This window comes from Tachyglossus aculeatus, chromosome 1 (genome assembly GCF_015852505.1).
Source record: "Tachyglossus aculeatus isolate mTacAcu1 chromosome 1, mTacAcu1.pri, whole genome shotgun sequence".
Classification (NCBI taxonomy): domain Eukaryota; kingdom Metazoa; phylum Chordata; class Mammalia; order Monotremata; family Tachyglossidae; genus Tachyglossus; species Tachyglossus aculeatus.
Genome location: NC_052066.1, coordinates 159,003,934 through 159,022,658, shown reverse-complemented (window position 1 = coordinate 159,022,658; position 18,725 = coordinate 159,003,934). Strand labels below are relative to the sequence as shown.

The 18,725-nt window shown below is 41.1% G+C and overlaps 2 protein-coding genes across 5 annotated transcripts in view; one reads left to right on the top strand and one right to left on the bottom strand.

The window, feature by feature from the left end:
- EFCAB11 (EF-hand calcium binding domain 11) overlaps positions 1–8,649 on the bottom strand; it is a 97,715-nt gene extending 89,066 nt beyond the window's left edge. For all 4 annotated transcript variants that reach the window (XR_005451099.1, XM_038747165.1, XM_038747154.1 and 1 more), the window contains exons 1-4: positions 8,577–8,649; positions 6,905–7,000; positions 3,616–3,661; positions 2,197–2,298 (exon numbers count right to left, since the gene is read on the bottom strand). Coding sequence is in view for 3 of the 4 variants with exons in the window: in XM_038747165.1 (XP_038603093.1) it covers positions 2,197–2,298; positions 3,616–3,661; positions 6,905–7,000; positions 8,577–8,639 (307 nt within the window). In the remaining variant the exon portion in view is untranslated. The remainder of the gene's footprint in view (positions 1–2,196; positions 2,299–3,615; positions 3,662–6,904; positions 7,001–8,576) is intronic.
- A 301-nt stretch (positions 8,650–8,950) lies between these two features.
- The window catches only part of TDP1 (tyrosyl-DNA phosphodiesterase 1), a 74,206-nt gene continuing 64,431 nt past the window's right edge, over positions 8,951–18,725 (top strand). Inside the window, exons 1-4 of the mRNA XM_038751751.1 lie at positions 8,951–9,032; positions 12,818–13,368; positions 14,759–14,802; positions 17,481–17,536. Coding sequence (XP_038607679.1) covers positions 12,822–13,368; positions 14,759–14,802; positions 17,481–17,536 — 647 coding nt within the window. The 5' untranslated portion in view covers positions 8,951–9,032; positions 12,818–12,821. The remainder of the gene's footprint in view (positions 9,033–12,817; positions 13,369–14,758; positions 14,803–17,480; positions 17,537–18,725) is intronic.

The window sequence follows — 18,725 nt, the reverse complement described above, 5'->3', positions numbered from 1 at the left end:
AGTATTTGGGGTCATTTGCTACTCGATTTGTTAGAACTGAGTAAGGTGATAATGAATTTGGAGTTGATTCCATATAAGTAATTCAGTGTAACTTCACTGATAGGGCATAGGCTATACCTTTAGTGAGCTACTACAAGTAATAATGATGATGATAATAATAATGATAAATTGTGGTACTTGTTAAGTGCTTGCAATGTGTCAAACACTATTCTAAGCACTAGGGTAGATACAATACAATGGGATCAAACACAATCCTTGTACACAATCCTTGTCCCACATAAGGCTAACAGTCTGAGGGAGAGAGAACAGATATTTATATTAAAATTAAAATTAGTATTAAAATTAAATTAGTATTAGAATTAAAAAATTAAAATTAGTATTAAAAAGAATTAAATTCATTATAATTAAAATTATATAATTGCTATTTCACAGATGAGGAAACTGAGGCACAGAGCATTTAAATGACTTGTCCTATACCACCCAGCAGGCAAGTGCTGGAGCTGGGATTAGAACCCAGGCCTCCTGACTCCCACAAGGCTGCATTCTGGAACTGGGTATTAGAAACCCAATCATATGAAACAGCACTTTTCTACAGAGAAAGCATTTCAATGCAATAATTTAAACAAAATGCAATTAATTTACCTTTCACTATGTTTGCAAATTTTTCTTTGCAACTAGATAACCTTATGTCTGGCAGGCTGGAGAACAGGAATGTGGTTTGAGTGTACTGAATGCTCACAGGTTATACCAGTGTTTTTCCTCCCATCTAGAATAAACTACTATTTTCCCTGGATAAGTAAAAGGGCCATGACTATGACTGTCTTACATGGCAATATTCAAGCTTAGAATATGGATGAATTCAAACTTTCATCATGAGTGCAAGGTTTCTGAACATTGGCTTTGGGACTTGACCAAAGATAATGGCGTTATAATATTTGTGAAATGTAACCATTATTTGTACTTAATAGATTCCAACATCCCTTTCTTTTTGGTCCTTCAATTAAGATGCACTATAGAATTTGTTTCATAATTTGGGGTATATTGGGAACAAGGGCACTAAACATGAACTCTGAGTGTCTTACAATCTTGTGCTTAATCCATTAGAAGAGCTTAGTGCAAAAGTAGGCCATCCTGCAGTATAGCTGGCCGAGCGTTGGAAATTGGACATGCACGCCTTCCATGTCAGGCCTCCAGGCCTTCTGCAGGCAAGATCCAAGATGGGTGGGGGGAATAATGTTTCTGGTAGGTGTGGTAACACCATACAGGAGAACATATAGGATGCTTTTGGAGTTTGCTTGTGTCTCATAGGACTACAAAGCCCTGCAATATATGAGCACATAGTTCTCTGCATGGGCAATTCCCCTTCTTCTCTTTCCTGCCCCCATCCTGGGTGACCAATTGGCACTGCCCAAAAGAGAAGGAAATTCAGTGCCAGATTTGGAACCCTCAACTCACTGTCCTCAGCTGGTCTTGAGCTGGTCCCTAGAATTCCAATCCAAGCAGGACTTTTACTGAAGGATTCCTGAAATTGTTCTTGTGTACGTCTCACCATTTGATTGCTAAGTGAGCAAGATATGTTTCAGCTGCACCCCTTCATTCAATCATATTTATTAAGCGCTTACTGTGTGCAGAGCACTGTACTAAGCACTTGGAAAGTACAATTCAGGAATAAATAGAGACAATCGCTACTCAACAATGGGCTCACAGTCTAGAAGGAGGGAGACAGACATCAAAACAAGTAAACAGGCATCAATACAAATGAGCAGAATTATAGATATACACACATCATTAGTAAAATAAATAGAATAATGAATATGTACTTATATACACATATATGTATTTCCCCCTGTGGGTGGAGGTCTAATTGGGTCTGGGTCAGAAACAGAAGTAGGGCTGAGGCAAGATAATCTCACTCTTTCTTTATTCTCATTCATTCTCTCTTTCTCAATCTGTCTCAGCCAGCCCACGTACACAGTTATTCTATAGGTGATTCGGTGACATATCTTATGGAGTTAAAAATCTAAGGGTCCCCAGATTCATTAGAAAAACAGGTTGTGGAGAACCATTTTTCAAATAAACAACTAAAAAGCCCTCAAGGAGCACTAGAACATTTCTGGAAAAGATACTGCTTTATCTTCAAGTTTTCTGTAGTATGAAAATCTTGGATTAAGAAGTATTCAGGGACCACAAACTTACACTTCCTGTCAAAGGCTGTAAAGATCTGCCTTATTTCATCGTAATGTAGTTGGGCTGCCTTCTTATTCTTGATGAAGTTTAAAAATTCTTCAAGTAGTATGCCTAAATATTGGAAGAAAAAACTAAGTTAACAAAAATGTATTCCCTATGAATGAAATTCCTTAATATATGATAAAGGCTTTTTATTTATTACTTTGGTGAATAATACAATTTTACTATCATTTCTAGAGATTGTGATTTCAGTATCCGCAAGTATCTTTGAGGCTCAACTCCTTAGCAAGTGTTGTCTTTAGACCCAACAATGAGTAAGGACTAAATTTCTGATCAATGAAAGCAAAACAACACATCCTATTGACCAAAACATCATGGCCAAAAGAGTGAAATGACCTTCAAAAATGAGGAAGGATATGTCACAAAGCCAGCATCTCGACTTTTTTACTTCCTTTCTTTTGTTTTTTTTCTTAATACTTCTTTTTTATTAAAAATTATTATAGCATCTTTCTCCTGATTAATAAAAAGTAGGTTAAAAAAGGTGCATATTATCGATAAAGGTGTAGAGAATATCCCATAAACAATAAAATTGGCACTACCCCAGAACCACATAAACTTAATGACATGTACAGCAGCCTTAGGCCTGGTTTCCTGTGACTCATAATAAAATAGGCCAGCATGATAACACTAGATTGAATGTTATGAATACAATCTGTATTAAAATGAGTTCTAATATGATCTAAATGTAATTCTTTTAGTGGGATTCTTTGAAGTATTCAATTGTGATGATTTGAATCTTAAATATAAAATACAGTTCTGATTGGTAAATGAAAAAAATTATTTAAAATCATGCTATCAACATTTTAAAATGTGCAAAGCTAACAAAATATTCTGCATTAATTTTCCTCATACTTTTACCTTTCTCTTTTTAATAGGGCAATTCAACTCTACATCCTTAAGTAGCAACTAAATGTATTTACTAAGTGCAAAGTGCTGGGGTAGATACAAGATTATGAGATGGTATACAATCCCTCTTCCTCCCAGAGTTTACAATCTATTTTATTCCCCTTTTACAGACTAGAAAACCCAGGGAGGTTAAGTGATTTTCCTAAGGTCTCAAGTTCAGTAGTAGAACTGGGACTCAAATTCAGTCCCTTGTTCTTTCCATTAAGCCCTGAGACACAACCCATTTCAATACTGTTTTTCAGTTACATTTTTTAATCTCCACATCAAGCAGAAACTCCTGACCGTTGACTTTAAGGTACTACCTTTTTCTTAACCCCTCTTATCCAAACCAATCCATCAATCATTTTTACTGAGTATTAACTGCATGCACAACACTGTACAAAGTCTTTGGAAAATGTGATAGAAATTAGTATAAAAGATCACTGCACAGAAAAAATTTAAAGGCAGCAATTTTCAAATTACCTGATGTGTTTTGCTTCTCGGAAGTAATCACTAAATCTATTTCCATCTGAAACAGAGACAAAGAAATCATCACTAAAAACAGTTATTGAGCACCTATTTTGTGCAGAGCTCTGTACTAGGCACTGAAAATCATAAAAGAGAAGTAAAGAACACAATTCCTGCCCTTGAGGAATTTATAAGACACTGCAAGTCACCTTAAATCTATTAATTAATTGTGTGTGCAGGGCATTCTACAAATAATAATAATAATAATAATAATGTCGGCATTTAAGTGCTTACTATGTGCCAAGCACTGCTCTAAGCGCTGACAGTGATCACTCTCCCCAGATTCAAAGTCTTTTTAAAAGCACATCTCCTCCCAGAAGCCTTCCTCAACTAAGCCCCCATTTCCCCTTCACCCACTCCCTTCTCTAGGTCATCCTTGCACTTGGATTTGCACCCTCAGTCCCTCTGTACTTATCTGGAATTCACTTATATTGATGTCTGTCACCCCCTCTAGACTGTAAGTTTGTTGTGGGCAGGGAATGGGACTACCAACTCTGTTATAGTGTACTCTCTCAAGCGCTTAATGCAGTGTTCTGCACAGAGTACGTTCTCAATAAATACAATTGACTGATTGTACTAGAACTGCCCTGGCAGACTTTAAAATCTAATGGGTAAAACAAGCAGACATAAAGTGTTTACATTCAGTGGGAGCAGGAGGGAAAACAGATACAATGAGAAATTGTGAGTATGGAAAAAATTAAATAATTTTTTAAAAAACAATAATACATATAAAATACGTATAAAAATGCTGTGGGTGCATGTAGGATCTGTTGGGGTGCTATGACGAAGGCTGGTGGAAATTATTTAGAGAATGACCCCAAGAAGAAGCGTGTTTTCAGGAAAGCTTTGAAAATAAAAAAGAACTGTACTATACTTTTCTAAGCTCATAGTACAGTGCTCTGCAGACAGTAGGTGCTCAACAAATACCATTAATTCACTGGAATTTCCTCTTTTCAAATCCACCATAAAACATCCAGTAATCCCACCTCCTCCAGGAGGCGATCCCAAATTGATTTTTTGACTCTCCAGCACATATCCTCCCAAGTACCATGTCAGCACTTACATACTCATAGCCAACTGTAATATGATTGATATAATCTACAATGTTCTGCACATATTAAACATTCAATAAATACGATTGATGTTTATTCTTTTACTAAGAAAAGCTAACAGTGTTTTTCTAGCATGGAAAAGAAAATCCCAATTACATATAATAATAATAATAATAATAACATTGGTATTTGTTAAGCGCTTACTATGTGCCAAGCAGTGTTCTAAGTGCTAGGGTAGATATAAGGGAATCAGGTTGTCCCATGTGGGGCTCACAGTCTTCATCTCCATTTTACAGATGAGGTCATTGAGGCACAGAGAAGTTAAGTGACTTGCCCAAAGTCACACAGATGACAAGTGGCGGAGCCGGGATTAGAACCCATGACCTCTGACTCCCAAGCCCGTGCTCTTTCCACTAAGCCATGCTGCTACTCATATGTAGAATGAGAACTTAAATTTTGCACCATCCCTACTCAGAACCTGGATCAGGCCCTGGACTGTCAGCAGCACAGGAATAAAGAGGCCCATGATATGTCAATGGCCACTGCCAAGTCAAGGACTGGGAAACAACCCACTCCCTCTTTTCAGTCTTAGTAGTCCTGGGTAAAGATCAAGAACTGGGAAACAACCCACTCCCCTCTTTTCAGTCTTAGTAGTCCTGGGTAAAGAGGAGTCCAATGCTTCCCCACTACACTGTAAGCTTCTTGAGGGCAGAGAAGTGTTTACTGTCTCTAATGTACTCTCCCAAGAGCTTAGTTTAGTGCTCTGCACATAGTTAGAGCTCAGTAAATACCATCGATTGATTAAGACAGACCATGGGGGTGGTACTAATTTCACTGATTCTTGCATTGTGGTTTGAAATACTCCGGAAGAAAGATTATTAATGGTGGAATCCACATCCGAGAATGGAGCAATTTTCTAGACCACTTGTATTATATTATAATATTAAAAGAATACAAGAATACAAATTCTTCTAGACTGCGAGCCCATTGTTGGGTAGGGATCGTCTCTATATGTTGCCAACTTGTACTTCCCAAGCACTTAGTACAGTGCTCTGCACACAGCACTCAATAAATATGACTGAATGAATGAATGAATAGATCCTTCTGATGGAATAAATGTCTTCCCCACTTTTCTTTTGAGTCAGTTTTATATGGAGTTAAAGAAGATGCAAAAGTGACTGTTGCAGCAGATATATTCAGTCCTGTGAATGGATTCAGCATCACCATTAGTTGACCTCTGCAATGTTAGAGAGAAACACTCAGAATGAGATAAACTACAACTAGAGTCAGACTATAACATCTGACTCTAGAGAAGCAGCATGGCATAGTAGACAGAACAAGGGCCTAGGAGTCGGAAGGTCATGGGTTCAAAGCCCAGCTCTGCCACCTGTCTGCTGTGTGACCTTGGGCAGTTACTTCACTTCTCTGTGCCTCAGTTACCTCACATGTAAAATGGCAATTGAGACTGTGCACCCCAGGTGGGACATGGACTATGTCCAATCTGATTTGCTTGTATCTACCCCGGTACTTAGTACAGTGCCTGAACATAATAAGTACTTAATAAATACCATTAGTAGTAGTAATAGTAGTAGCATCATTAGTAAGCGCTTAAATACCTTTTTTAAAAAAATGTGTGAGCATGAACTGTGACTGTTCCTACTGGGTGACCTTGGGCAAGTCAATTAATTGACTTCTCTGTGCCTCAGTTTCCTCATCTGTAAAATAAGGCTCTCTTATCCCTCCTACTTATATTTTTAGGCCCCTGTGGGTAAGGAGGCCATGCCTGACCTGATTAGCTTCTACCTACCCTGGTGCTTAGTACAGTGTTCGGCACTTATTCATTCATTCATTCAATTGTATTTATTGAGCGCTTACTGTGTGCAGAGCACTGTACTAAGCGCTTGGGAAGTACAAGTTGGCAACATATAGAGATGGTCCCTACCCAACAGCGAGCTCACAGTCTAGAAGGGGGAGACAGACAACAAAACAAAACATATTAACAAAATAAAATAAATAGAATAGTAAATATGTACAAGTAAAATAAATAGAGTAATAAATCTGTACAAACATATACACAGGTGCTGTAGGGAGGGTAAGGAGGTAGGGCAGGGGGGATGGGGGATGATGGGGACTTAGTAATACAACTATTAATATATACTCCAAGGTAAAGTCTTAATAAAAAGTATACATACCTTTAAGGGTTTGTAGCCAAAAAGCATAACCACAGCAACTTTGAAGTCTTCTCTGCTTAAATATCCTTTGTTACCTTCATCACACACTTTAAATACCTAGAAAATATTACTATGCTTTAGTGTCTGAAACAAGAATGCTTTTAGTTTTTGATATCTCCATTAGCACTGAGTTCAAAATTTCAAAGCAAATGTCATCATTCATGCTCTGCACACAGCAAGCGCTCAATAAATACAGTTGAATGAATGAATTCATTCAATTGCATTTACTGAGTACTTATTTTGTGCAGAGAACTGTACTAAGTGCTTGGAAAGTACAATAAAAGTATAATATAGCAATAGGTCAACCCCTGTCCAAAATGGGCCTCTTCATTAGGTTGGCTACTTTATGCAAAAGGGTGTTGAGAAATCTCACTTTATTACACTATATTTGTCTTATATTTCTTTGTATTTTATGGGGCAGGTGCATATTTACCAGAGAAGCCATAGAATAAGTGAAAATTTTTTTCAAAAAACAGGATGACTGCAACTCCCCAGGAAGCAGTATGGCCTAGTATAAAGAGAACAGGCCTGGGAGGCAGAAGAACCTGGGTTCTCAGCCCAGCTCCGCCACTTGGGTGCTGTGTGATCTTGGACAAGTCACTTAACTTCTCTGTTCCTCAATCACCTCATCTGCAAAATGGGGGTTAAGACAGTGAACCCAATGTGGGACATGGGCTGTGTCCAATCTTGTATCTACCCCAACACTCAGTACAGAGTAAGCAGTTAACAAATGATTTTTTAAAAAACGTGAAAAAAACCCTCCCCTGAGCATTCAAAATGAAACGGGCTGCATCTTTGCATGTTGGGAGGGAAGTCTGCAGAGATTTCCGAACACGAAGCCGCGTGGCTTAGTGGGTAGAGCACAGGCCTGGGAGTTAGAAGGTCATGGCCTTCACCACTTGCCTGCTGTGTGACCTTGGGCAAGTCATTTCACTCCTCTGGACCTCAGTTCCATCCTCTGCAAAATGGAGATTCATTCAATCGTATTTACTGAGCACTTACTGTGTGCAGAGCACTGTACTAAGCGCTTGGGAAGTACACGTCGGCAACATATAGAGACGGTCCCTACCCAACAGCGGGCTCACAGTCTAAAAGGGATTAAGACTGTGAGCCCTACGTGGGACAGGGGCTGGGTCCAAACCAACTTGAATCTACCCAACGCTTAGATCAGTGCTTGGCAATCAATCAATCAATCGTATTTATTGAGCGCTTACTGTGTGCAGAGCACTGTACTAAGCGCTTGGGAAGTACAAGTTGGCAACATATAGAGACAGTCCCTACCCAACAGTGGGCTCACAGTCTAAAAGGGGGAGACAGAGAACAAAACCAAACATACTAACAAAATAAAATAAATAGAATAGATATGTACAAGTAAAATAAATAGAGTAATAAATATGTACAAACATATATACAGGTGCTGTGGGGAAGGGAAGGAGGTAAGATGGGGGGATGGAGAGGGGGACGAGGGGGAGAGGAAGGAAGGGGCTCAGTCTGGGAAGGCCTCCTGGAGGAGGTGAGCTCTCAGCAGGGCCATAGTAAGCACTGAACAAGTGCCATAATAATAATGAATTAAAGTCACCGGGGTGCCTCTTCTCGAGGCAGGACCCCCGCAACCAGTGCCGTAACCACCTACTTCCACCCATTTCCTTCGGTCGGAGGAACCAGTTTCTCGAGCTGGCCCCGGGACCGCCGCCATCGCGGAAACCATGGCAACCGGACGGGGCCTTGGACGCCAGCCGGCTCCGCGGCAACACGAGGGCGGGCGCAGATACCGACTAGCAACAGCAACGTCTCTTCCTATTGGTCGCTTCCGCTGCGACCTATTGATTCGATACAATTATTAACCTTACAGTCTTAGCCCCCATTTGGCAGAGGAGGTGGTTGGGGCACAGAGAAGTGAAGTGACTTGTCCAAGGTCACACAGCACACTAGGGGCAGAGCTGGGAGGAGAACTCAGGTCCTCCGGGTCAAAGGTTCCCGCTTGGTCCTGCCAATCCGGAGGAGCAGCGTGGTGCGGGGCGGGGCCGGGGGGAGCTGGGAGGCTGGACAAGGTTGGGAAGCGCGGGGAGCTGAAGGCGGCTTGTGATCGGTAAGTGGCCGGTAAGTGGCCGGTAGGTGGGCCTGGACCGGCGGGGGAACGGGCTGCAGCAGGAGCAGGAGACGGCGGGGGGGCCGGAGCGGGTCTCGGCCAGGCTGCCGGGCCATTGACGCCGCACATCCGCGCGACTCCTTCGTATTGTCCTCTCGTTCATTCATTCAGTCCTATTTACTGAGCGCCTACTGTGTGCAGAGCACTGTCCTAAGCGCTTGGGAAGCACAAGTCGGCAACATAAAGAGATGGCTCCCGCCCAACTCTGCTCTGCACACAGGAAGAGCCCACTAAATGCTATCGATTAATGGGACTCTGAGCCCACTGTGGGCAGGGATAGGCTCTACTTGTTGCTGAATTGTAATAATAATAATTGACATTTGTTAAGCGCTTACTATGTGCAAAGCACTGTTCTAAGCGCTGGGGAGGGTACAGGGTGATCAGGTTGTCCCATGTGGGGCTCACAGTCTTAATCCCCATTTTACAGATGAGGTAACTGAGGCCCAGAGAAGTTAAGTGACTTGCCCAAGATCACACAGCAGACATGTGGCGGAGTCGGGATTCGAACCCATGACCTCTGACTCCAAAGCCCGGGCTCTTTCCACTGAGTCAATTGTACTTTCCAAGCGCTTAGTACAGTGCTCTGCACACAGTAAGCGCTCAATAAATACGATTGAATGAGTGACTGACTGATGGATGGGTCGAAGGGCGTACCTATAATTCTGTTTATTTTGACGGTTTTGACACCTGTCTACGTGTTTTGTTTCATTGTCTGTCTTCCCCTTCCAAATCAATCAATCGTATTTATTGAGCGCTTACCGTGTGCAGAGCACTATACTAAGCGCTTGGGAAGTACAAGTTGGCAACATATAGAGACAGTCCCTACCCAACAGTGGGCTCACAGTCTCCCCCTTCCAGACTGTGAGCCCGTTGTTGGGTAGGGACCGTCTCTGTGTGTTAATAATAATAGTAATGGCATTTGTTAAGCGCTTACTATGTGCCAAGCACTGTTCTAAACGCGGGGGGGGATATATAGTGATCAGGTTGGCCCACGTGGGGCTCACAGTCTTAATCCCCATTTTACAGATGAGGTAACTGAGGCCCAGAGAAGTCAAGTGACTTGCCCAAAGTCACACAGCTGACAATAATACTAATAATACTACTACTAATAATAATAATGGCATTTATTAAGCACTTACTATGTGCAAAGCACTGTTCTAAGCGCTGGGGAGGTTACAAGGTGATCAGGTTGTCCCATGGGGGACCCACAGTCTTAATCCCCATTTTACAAATGAGGTAACTGAGGCCCAGAGACGTGAAGTGACTTGCCCAAAGTCACACAGCTGACAATAATAACAATAATGGCATTTATTAAGCACTTACTGTGTGCAAAGCACTGTTCTAAGCGCTGGGGAGGTTACAAGGTGATCAGGTTGTCCCATGGGGGGCTCACAGTCTTAATCCCCATTTTACAGATGAGGTAACTGAGGTACAGAGAAGTTAAGTGACTTGCCCAAAATGAATGAATAGGCGGGCTGCCGGAGGAGCCGCGTTCCTGCCGCCGGGAACTTCTCCGATGGATGGAGCTGAAAACAAACCGCACGGGGGGAATCAGGAAAAGGGAAATCCCAAGCAAGGCCCTTCATTCATTCAATTGTATTTATTGACCGCTTACTATGTGCAGAGCACTGTGCTAAGCGCTTGGAAAGTACAGTACAGCAATAAAGAGGGGCAATCCCTGCCCACACCGGGCTCCCATTGGCTTGGATCCGGTGCCAGCTGCTCAGAGGGGAGGGGACGGCCAGGGAAGAACCACCTAGGTCGTTGGCAGAACCAGTCAGTCATATTCATTATGCTCTTACTCTGTGCAGAGCACTGTACTAAGCGCTCGGGAAAGTACAATACAGAAAGAGTGACAATACCTGCCCACAACGAGCTCACAAGTCGAGAGGTGGGGGGAGACAGCCATCAAGGAAAATAAACAGACATCAATGACAGATGTGAGCAGTGTGGCTTAGTGGAAAAAGCCCGGGTTTGGGAGTCCGAGAACGTGGGTTCTAATCCTGACTCCTCCACTTTGCTCTGCGACCATGGCCAAGCCACTTAATTACTCTGTGCCTCTGTGCTTCATCTGTAAAATGGGGATTAAGACCGTGAGCCCCAACATGGGACAACCTGATTACCTTGTATCTACCCCAGTGCTTAAAACAGTGCTTGGCACATAGTAAGCGCTTAACTAATACCATCATTATTATTATTATCCAGCAGTTAGAACAGTGTTTGGCACATACCAAATGCTTAACAAATACTAACGTTATTATTATTACATAAATGCTGTGGGGCAGGGAGAGGGGAAGAGCAAAGGGCGGGGGAGATGAAGAAAAATGGGGCTTAATCTGGGAAGGCCTCTTGGAGGAGATGTGCCTTCAGTAAACCAGATATGCACACGGTCACAAAATCAATCATATTTACTGAGCGCCTACTGTGCAGAGCACTGTACTAAGCGCTTGGGAGAGTACAATAAAACAGTTGGTAGACACGTTCCTTGCAAACACATACACATGTGTGTATATGTATATATGTTATCTGATAAACCAGGCACTGTACTAAGTGCTGGGATGGATACAAGCTAACCAGGTTGGACACAGTCTCTGTCCCACGTGGGGCTCACAGTCTTAATCACCATTTAACAGATGAGGTCATTGAGGCACAGAGAGGTGAAGTGACTTATTACTTGTCCAGTTTCCTGTGTGTGTGCAGTGTCATCAGGCTTAAACGGCTAATGACTTTCAAGTGTTTAGGTAAAGGCTTTGCCACGTGCGTTGTAATCTGTTTTGTTGACTTTCTTGCTGAGGGGGTCCATTGCAGTCGCTTCTTTCAGCACCTGTTACAAGGATGCATTGAGAGGCATTCAGATTCCTTTTTAATGGTAACGAAGTCTTCTATCTCCCTAAGGGGCTAGGTGAAAATAAACAAGTTCTTCAGGACTTCTTAGCACAATTGAGAATTGAAAATGCGAGTAGAATTTCGGTGAAGTGTAACGTTTCTGGAAATTGTGGAGAAATGGAGCAGCATAATTGTTGGTTTTCTCCAAGACCTGCTTAGTACCCGGTCTTTTTGGCACTTAATATTATCACCTGCATGTATATATTTAGAGACATGTGTTTATTAAAATGGATTATAAATATTAAGCTATAGCCAACCTGATTAACTTATATCTGCTCCAGCACTTTGGACAGTGCTTGGCTCATGGCAAACACTTAATAAGTACCATAATAACAATTATGATTGTCATAATTGTTATTTCTCACCAGCATAAATGTCAAACAATGACTTTTTTAGATTCGTAAATGAACTAGGTGGCTAGGTGATAAATGCGTATTTGAAGAGGTTGTAGAAATAATCCCTCGAAGAACTTTAGTTCCACCTAGAGGTATGTTGCCTTCCCACAGGTAGCATATTAAGAATAAGAGGGAATGCTGAATGATGCTCTATTTTCTGCACAACATTTATGCTTTGAAATTATTACTTGTGACCATTTGTCCTGGTGGTATTTCTGTACCGAATGATGGAATTTAATTAGTTTGAAAGCATTTACTCATGGAAATATTGTGTAACAGAGGGTAAAACTGGAAACAGTTTGAAAAAAATGGCAAATTCCACACCCTATCTAAAGTGACTTTATGAATTTAAATTATTTAACCTGTCTTTCTTTTTTTGAAAAATATCTGGCAAATGTTTTAGTACACATACTGTATAAATGTAATGGCTTTTATTCGATGTAGAAATATGACTCAAGAAAGTGATCATGGAAAATGGACTATATCCAGTAGTGATGAAAGTACTGATGAAAAGTTTGACAATGAGAAACCATCTACTTCTGTATCCCATCCTGAAGAAGAAAAAACAATTGGACTCCAGTACACATGTTCTGATGCTAGGAAAATTGCCCATAGAAGGAAGATATCACCTGTAAAATTTGATGACAAAAGTGTGTCGGCTGAAATCTCAGTAGCAAAAAGACAGAAAAGTTCCCAGGAAGATTTAGGCTGGTGCCTTTCAAGTAGCGATGATGAGACTCAACCAGAACATAAGCCAAAGTGCATTGAGAAGGTGATCCCCAAGGAAGAAAAGTGTTCTCCACAAGAGCCATCTTTTCATAGCACCAAACATGACCAACCACCCATCAGTCGAGATTTGAAAGAGGAAAATGAAAGTACAGATGAAACCCAAGACAGCTGGGACCTTATGGATAAAGGAAACCCCTTCAGATTTTACCTCACTAAAGTCAAAGGAATTATGCCAAAATACAACTCTGGTGCACTTCATATTAGAGGTGAGAATGTAGTTTCAAATATGCAAACTGCACGGGTAAGGAATTTAGAAAGAGAATGTGTCCGAGTGGCTGAAAAGGGCATTACAGGATGTCTAGGCCTGGCCACATTGTGCACACTAAAAGATGGTCCTTTATGTTTTTGTTAATGTGCTTAGTGCTTGGCGCTCTTTTTTTTTTTTGCCTCCTTACTTTTTCCACATGAAGTTTTTGCTGAAAGTCATTCCCTCCTTGATAGCATTGTGCCATGCAGGTTTGTCCTCAGCAAGTGGGTCCTAGTTTTCAACCAGGATGCAGCATTTCTGAGGCTTTGTAACCATATGGATACGTTATGAGACCAACCAGAAGTATACTGTGTGTTTTGAGGTCTGCAATATACTGATCCTTTGAATGTCATAAAATCATCTTCAGGTGCTCACTCTTGAGACTGGATCCTGAGCTCCTAAGAGATATGCCATGTCAGTGAGCCTGTTGTTGGGTAGGGACCGTCTCTATATGTTGCCAACTTTTACTTCCCAAGTGCTTAGTACAGTGCTCTGCACACAGTAAGTGCTCAATAAATACGATTGAATCAATGAATCTCTCCTTCCCATTTAATTCAGCAGTGGCTGGAGAGTACTGGGTAACTGAGGCAGGGCCTTAGGGAGGTGAATCTGACTTGGAGAGCCATTTGAAGTGAATGGATACAATCCATTTGCATTTGAAGCCATCAGTTATTATATTAAGTGTTTACTATGTGGTAAACACTGAGGTAGATCCAAAACAGTGAAATCAGACCCAATCCCTATTCTATCCAGAGCTCACGGTGAAAGAGGTAAGCAGCTGGCAAGCAGAGAGCTGTAAAATGTGTGGTTCAGAAAAGTTACAGTTGTCTTATGTGCCAAAGTTTAGCCTCCCCAGCATGTATAAAAATTGTAAAATAAGTGGCCAGAGATATTGTAACAAGTAAAAAGATATATTTGATTTTTTTTAAACATTGGCTTCTTTTGTGCTTTTTTTTCAAGTCACACTGAGAAGCAGCATGGCTCTGTGGGTAGAGCATGGTCCTGGGAGTCAGAAGGACCTGGGCTCTAAACCTGACTCCACCACTTGTCTGCTGTGTGACCTTGGGCAAGTCACATAACTTCTCAGTGCCTCAGTTACTTCATCTGTAAAATGAGGATTAAGACTGTGAGCCTCACGTGGGACATGGACTGTGTCCAATCTGATTACCTTGTATCTACCCCAGTGCTTAGAACAGTGCCTGGCACATAGTAAGTGCTTAAGAAACATCAGAAAAAAAAGTCAGCATTTAGCTTGTGACTAGAATGTACTGAGTAGTGTTTATAGAAAATAGTCTCCAGGTGCAAGTTTTTAGTAATTTGATGCATGCTTTTTTTTTTTTCCTCAACAGACATTTTATCTCCACTTTTTGGGACAATTGTATCTTCTGCTCAGGTGAGTCTTCTGGGTATGTTTTCCATTTTTAGTGTATGAAGATTTATTAGAAGCCCCAGGTAAGAATGCAGCTAATATTGGCAGCCTAAGGTGGGTTCCGTGTTTTTGGCAGGCATCGTTTACAGCAATTTTAAAGTAAGACCAGGACCTATTATAAATGAGGCAGCAATCTACACAAAAAAGCAGTTTTCTCACTCTCATTGGCAGGGAATGTGACTACAAACTGTTAAATTGTTCTCTTCCAGTTGCTTAGTACAATGCTCTGCACACAGTAAGGGCTCAGTAAATATGACTGATTACCTTTTGGTTTTGTTTTCTAAGGGAATTGTATTTCATAGAGGTAGGGAGGGAAGGAAATGAGTGAATTTATATTGAGCAAGTTGCTTGTGTTCTTTGGACAAATAAGAGAGTAGATAGGTAAGGTTAGCTATGAGATACAGTTTTCCAGGTGACAAAACCCAGGCAGAGCCCAACAGTCTTGGGAAAATTTGGAGTCCAGACCATCCAGACCCCAAATTTGTAAAGGCTACTGTGTGGCACTGGCTACCCATGTATCTGGCAGCTTGGTCAGGTTCACTGAAGCCCCTGCAAGTGTGGATAGTTGCCACCAAAATGTGTTTCTCCCAGTAGGAAAATTGGAAAACCCTTGCTTTGGCTGGTGGAGGCTTAAGGATGAACTGGGCTCTACCATTTGGAAAAACAACAAATTCATCTGGGAAAACTGAAGATAGTTAATTTTGGTAGTGTAGAAGGGGTTGCTTGACCCAAACTCAGCTTTATTGTATAGAGCATTGTACTAAGCACTTGGGAGAGTACAATACAATAGACACATTCCCCACCCACAACGAATTTAGTCTAGAAATGGGGAGGCAAAAATTAATATAAATAAATTCCAGATATGTACATTGTGCTGTGGGGCTGGGAGCAGGGAAGAACGAAGGGAGCAAGTCAAGGCGATGCAGAAGGGAATGGGTGAAGAGAAACGGGGAGGGATTAGTCAAGGAAGGCTTCCTGAAAGAGATATGCCCCTCAATAAGGCTTTGAAGTGGGGGAGAGTAACTGTCTGTCAGATTTGAGGAGGGAGAGCGTTGCAGAGCAGAGGCAGGATGTGGGTGAGGGGTCGTCGGCGAGATAGGTGAGATCAAGGCACAGTGAAAAGGTTAGCATTAGAGGAACGAAGTGTGCCGGCTGGGTTGTAGTAAGAGAGTAATGAGGTGGTTGTATGTTGTGGTGGCAACCCCACTCAGCCCTGCAGGCCTGGGACATACTGGTCACATATCCTTGAACGGGGTTCTACTAAGGGAAGGACAGGGCGACTGGTAGGAACTTCAGTATAATTGATAGAATGAGCAGTATGAGCTCTTTTAATTTGGAAAGCTGTCTACAAAGTTGGTTCATAGCCTTACTTTGTAATTTAAGTGATTCAGTCAATTTTTTATTGTTCAGAACACTTTGGAAAGCCTTTAATCAATCAGTGGTATTTATCAAGTGCTTACTGTATGCAGTACACTGTACTAGGCACCTGGAAGAGTACAGTACAATGGACTTGGAAGATATGTTCCTTGCCCACAATGAGTTTACGGTCTAGAGGGGAGACAGATGTTACTATAAATAATTTACATTATATAATTTATATATATGTACACAGTTCTGTGGAGCGAATACCAAATACCTAAAGGTCACAGATTCAGGTGCATAGATGACCCAGAAATGAAGAGGGAGTCAGGAAAAAGAGGGCTTAATTGTGGAAGGAGGTGTGACCTTAATCTGAAAAATGTGACTTTAAAGTTTTAATCTCAGGGATCCTTTTGGAATCTATCTTAGAAGGAAAAAAAGAATAACTTTGTCTATTGTTTTTTATGTGTAGTAACTTCCTTTTAAGAGAACAAAAATGCGTTATAAGCAAATTCTTATTTTCTCAAAATTCCCATGAATTAAATAAGCAAATGTAACCATATATACAAATGTGAGGATGCAGAAAGTATGTAGCCTTTGTTATAAAGTTACATAAAGTTAGACAAAATTACTTAGTTGGGTCTCAATAATGATGGCATTTATTAAACGCTTACTATGTGCAAAGCACTGTTCTAAGCGCTGGGGAGGTTACAAGGTGATCAGGTTGTCCCACGTGGGGCTCACAGTTTCAATCCCCATTTTACAGAAGAGGTAACTGAGGCCCAGAGAAGTGAAGTGACTTGCCCAAAGTCACACAGCCGACAATTGGCAGAGCCGGGGTTTGAACCTATGACCTCTGACTCCAGAGCCCATGCTCTTCTCCACTGAGCCACGCTGCTTCTCTTAATTTACTGATATGAACATATGGCATTCAACTGTCTTTCAGAAAAGATTTATATGACTAATATATTTGTTACAAAAGTGTTGGAACATAATGTAATGTGTGTATATATAGCTATATATGATATAGTTGTCCTATGGGGTTCAAAGAGGTGTTGGCATATATTATGAATACATAATCAGTCAATTATGCATTTACTAAGTATCTTCAGAGTGTGGAGGATTACGAACACTTGTGAGTAAGTTCAAGGGTTCGTCTTTGCCCTCAAAGCACAAGTGCTCAGTTAATTTAGCATTTTGTGATTTTAATTTCAGAATTGTTCTCATATAGACAATGCTTGATTGAACTGTGTGTAGTTTAACATTTTTCTTTTTCTTCTAAGTTTAACTACTGCTTTGATGTGGATTGGCTTGTGAAACAGTATCCTCCGGAGTTCAGGTATGTTTCATCAGTAGTATTTTTTTTTTGAGTGTCTACTGTGTGGAGAGCACTGTACTAAATGCTTGGGAGAGCACAGTAAAATTAGTAGACATGATCCTTGCCCTCAAGGTGCTTACAAGTATATTGGGGGAAACACACACTACAGTAAATTACCTTGTAAATGCATTAGATTTGTACTTCAAGAATGCCAGAGATTGTGACATTATATAGTGAATGAGCACTTTACTAGATAACAGAATGAACAAAAATTAGAGTTATAAAGAAAGCAACTTTCTGGCAGCTGTTATTTATTGTTCACTTTGAAAGTCTTAAGAATTGTCCCTTATGGTCTTCCTAAAGAACAGATAGAAGAATATCACATGCTCAACCAAAGGGCTCTGGTAATGCTTCTGTTGTAAGGACAATGAAAGGAGATAGCATGGTCAAGGGAAGAAAGAGGGTATCAAAACTCCTTAAAAAGTGATCCAAAATGGCATGTTATTTTTCAAAAAAACTTTTTAAATTTAGTGTTTCTTTTTATCTCTGAAATTGTTTATTTTGCAGCCTGGAATTGTGTACAGGGATGATCCTGTCTCTCTTGAATTACAATAACTATTGATAATAATTGCAGTATTTGAGCACTTACAATGTACTAAGTACATTGTACTAAGTGCTGGGATGGAAGCGATACAAGCAGATCGAACATTCCCTGCCTTACATAGTGTCTACACCCTAAAGCGGGGAGAGAAGAGGTGTTTTATCCCTATTTTACAGATGAGGATGCTGAGGCACAGGGTGGCTGAGTGACTTGCCTGATGTTACACAGCAGGCAGATGGTAGAGCAAAGTTTAGAAACCAGGTCTCCTGGCTCCCAGGCCTCGCCCTTCCAGGTAGGCCATGCTGCTTCTGTGTTGTGTGATACAGGCAACATTTACGGGTGTTTCTAGGATATTTTCTACAGCAGGATTCTGAAGCATCAAATAAGACAGATTTGAACTGACAAAATTATTGAAGAGAGTGCCAAAAAACCTAGGGATTTTTCTGTTAGCACTAGATAGATCCGTCCATTTTTCTTCTCTAGATCTCCTAGGAAATTTGGTCAGTAAGCATAACTTGGCCATTTGCTGTTTTGTTCCTCATTCCTTTTGTGCTCTGAGACTTTTAATCCAAATTGTTACTTAACCTCTTTGGGATGTGGGTAAAATAA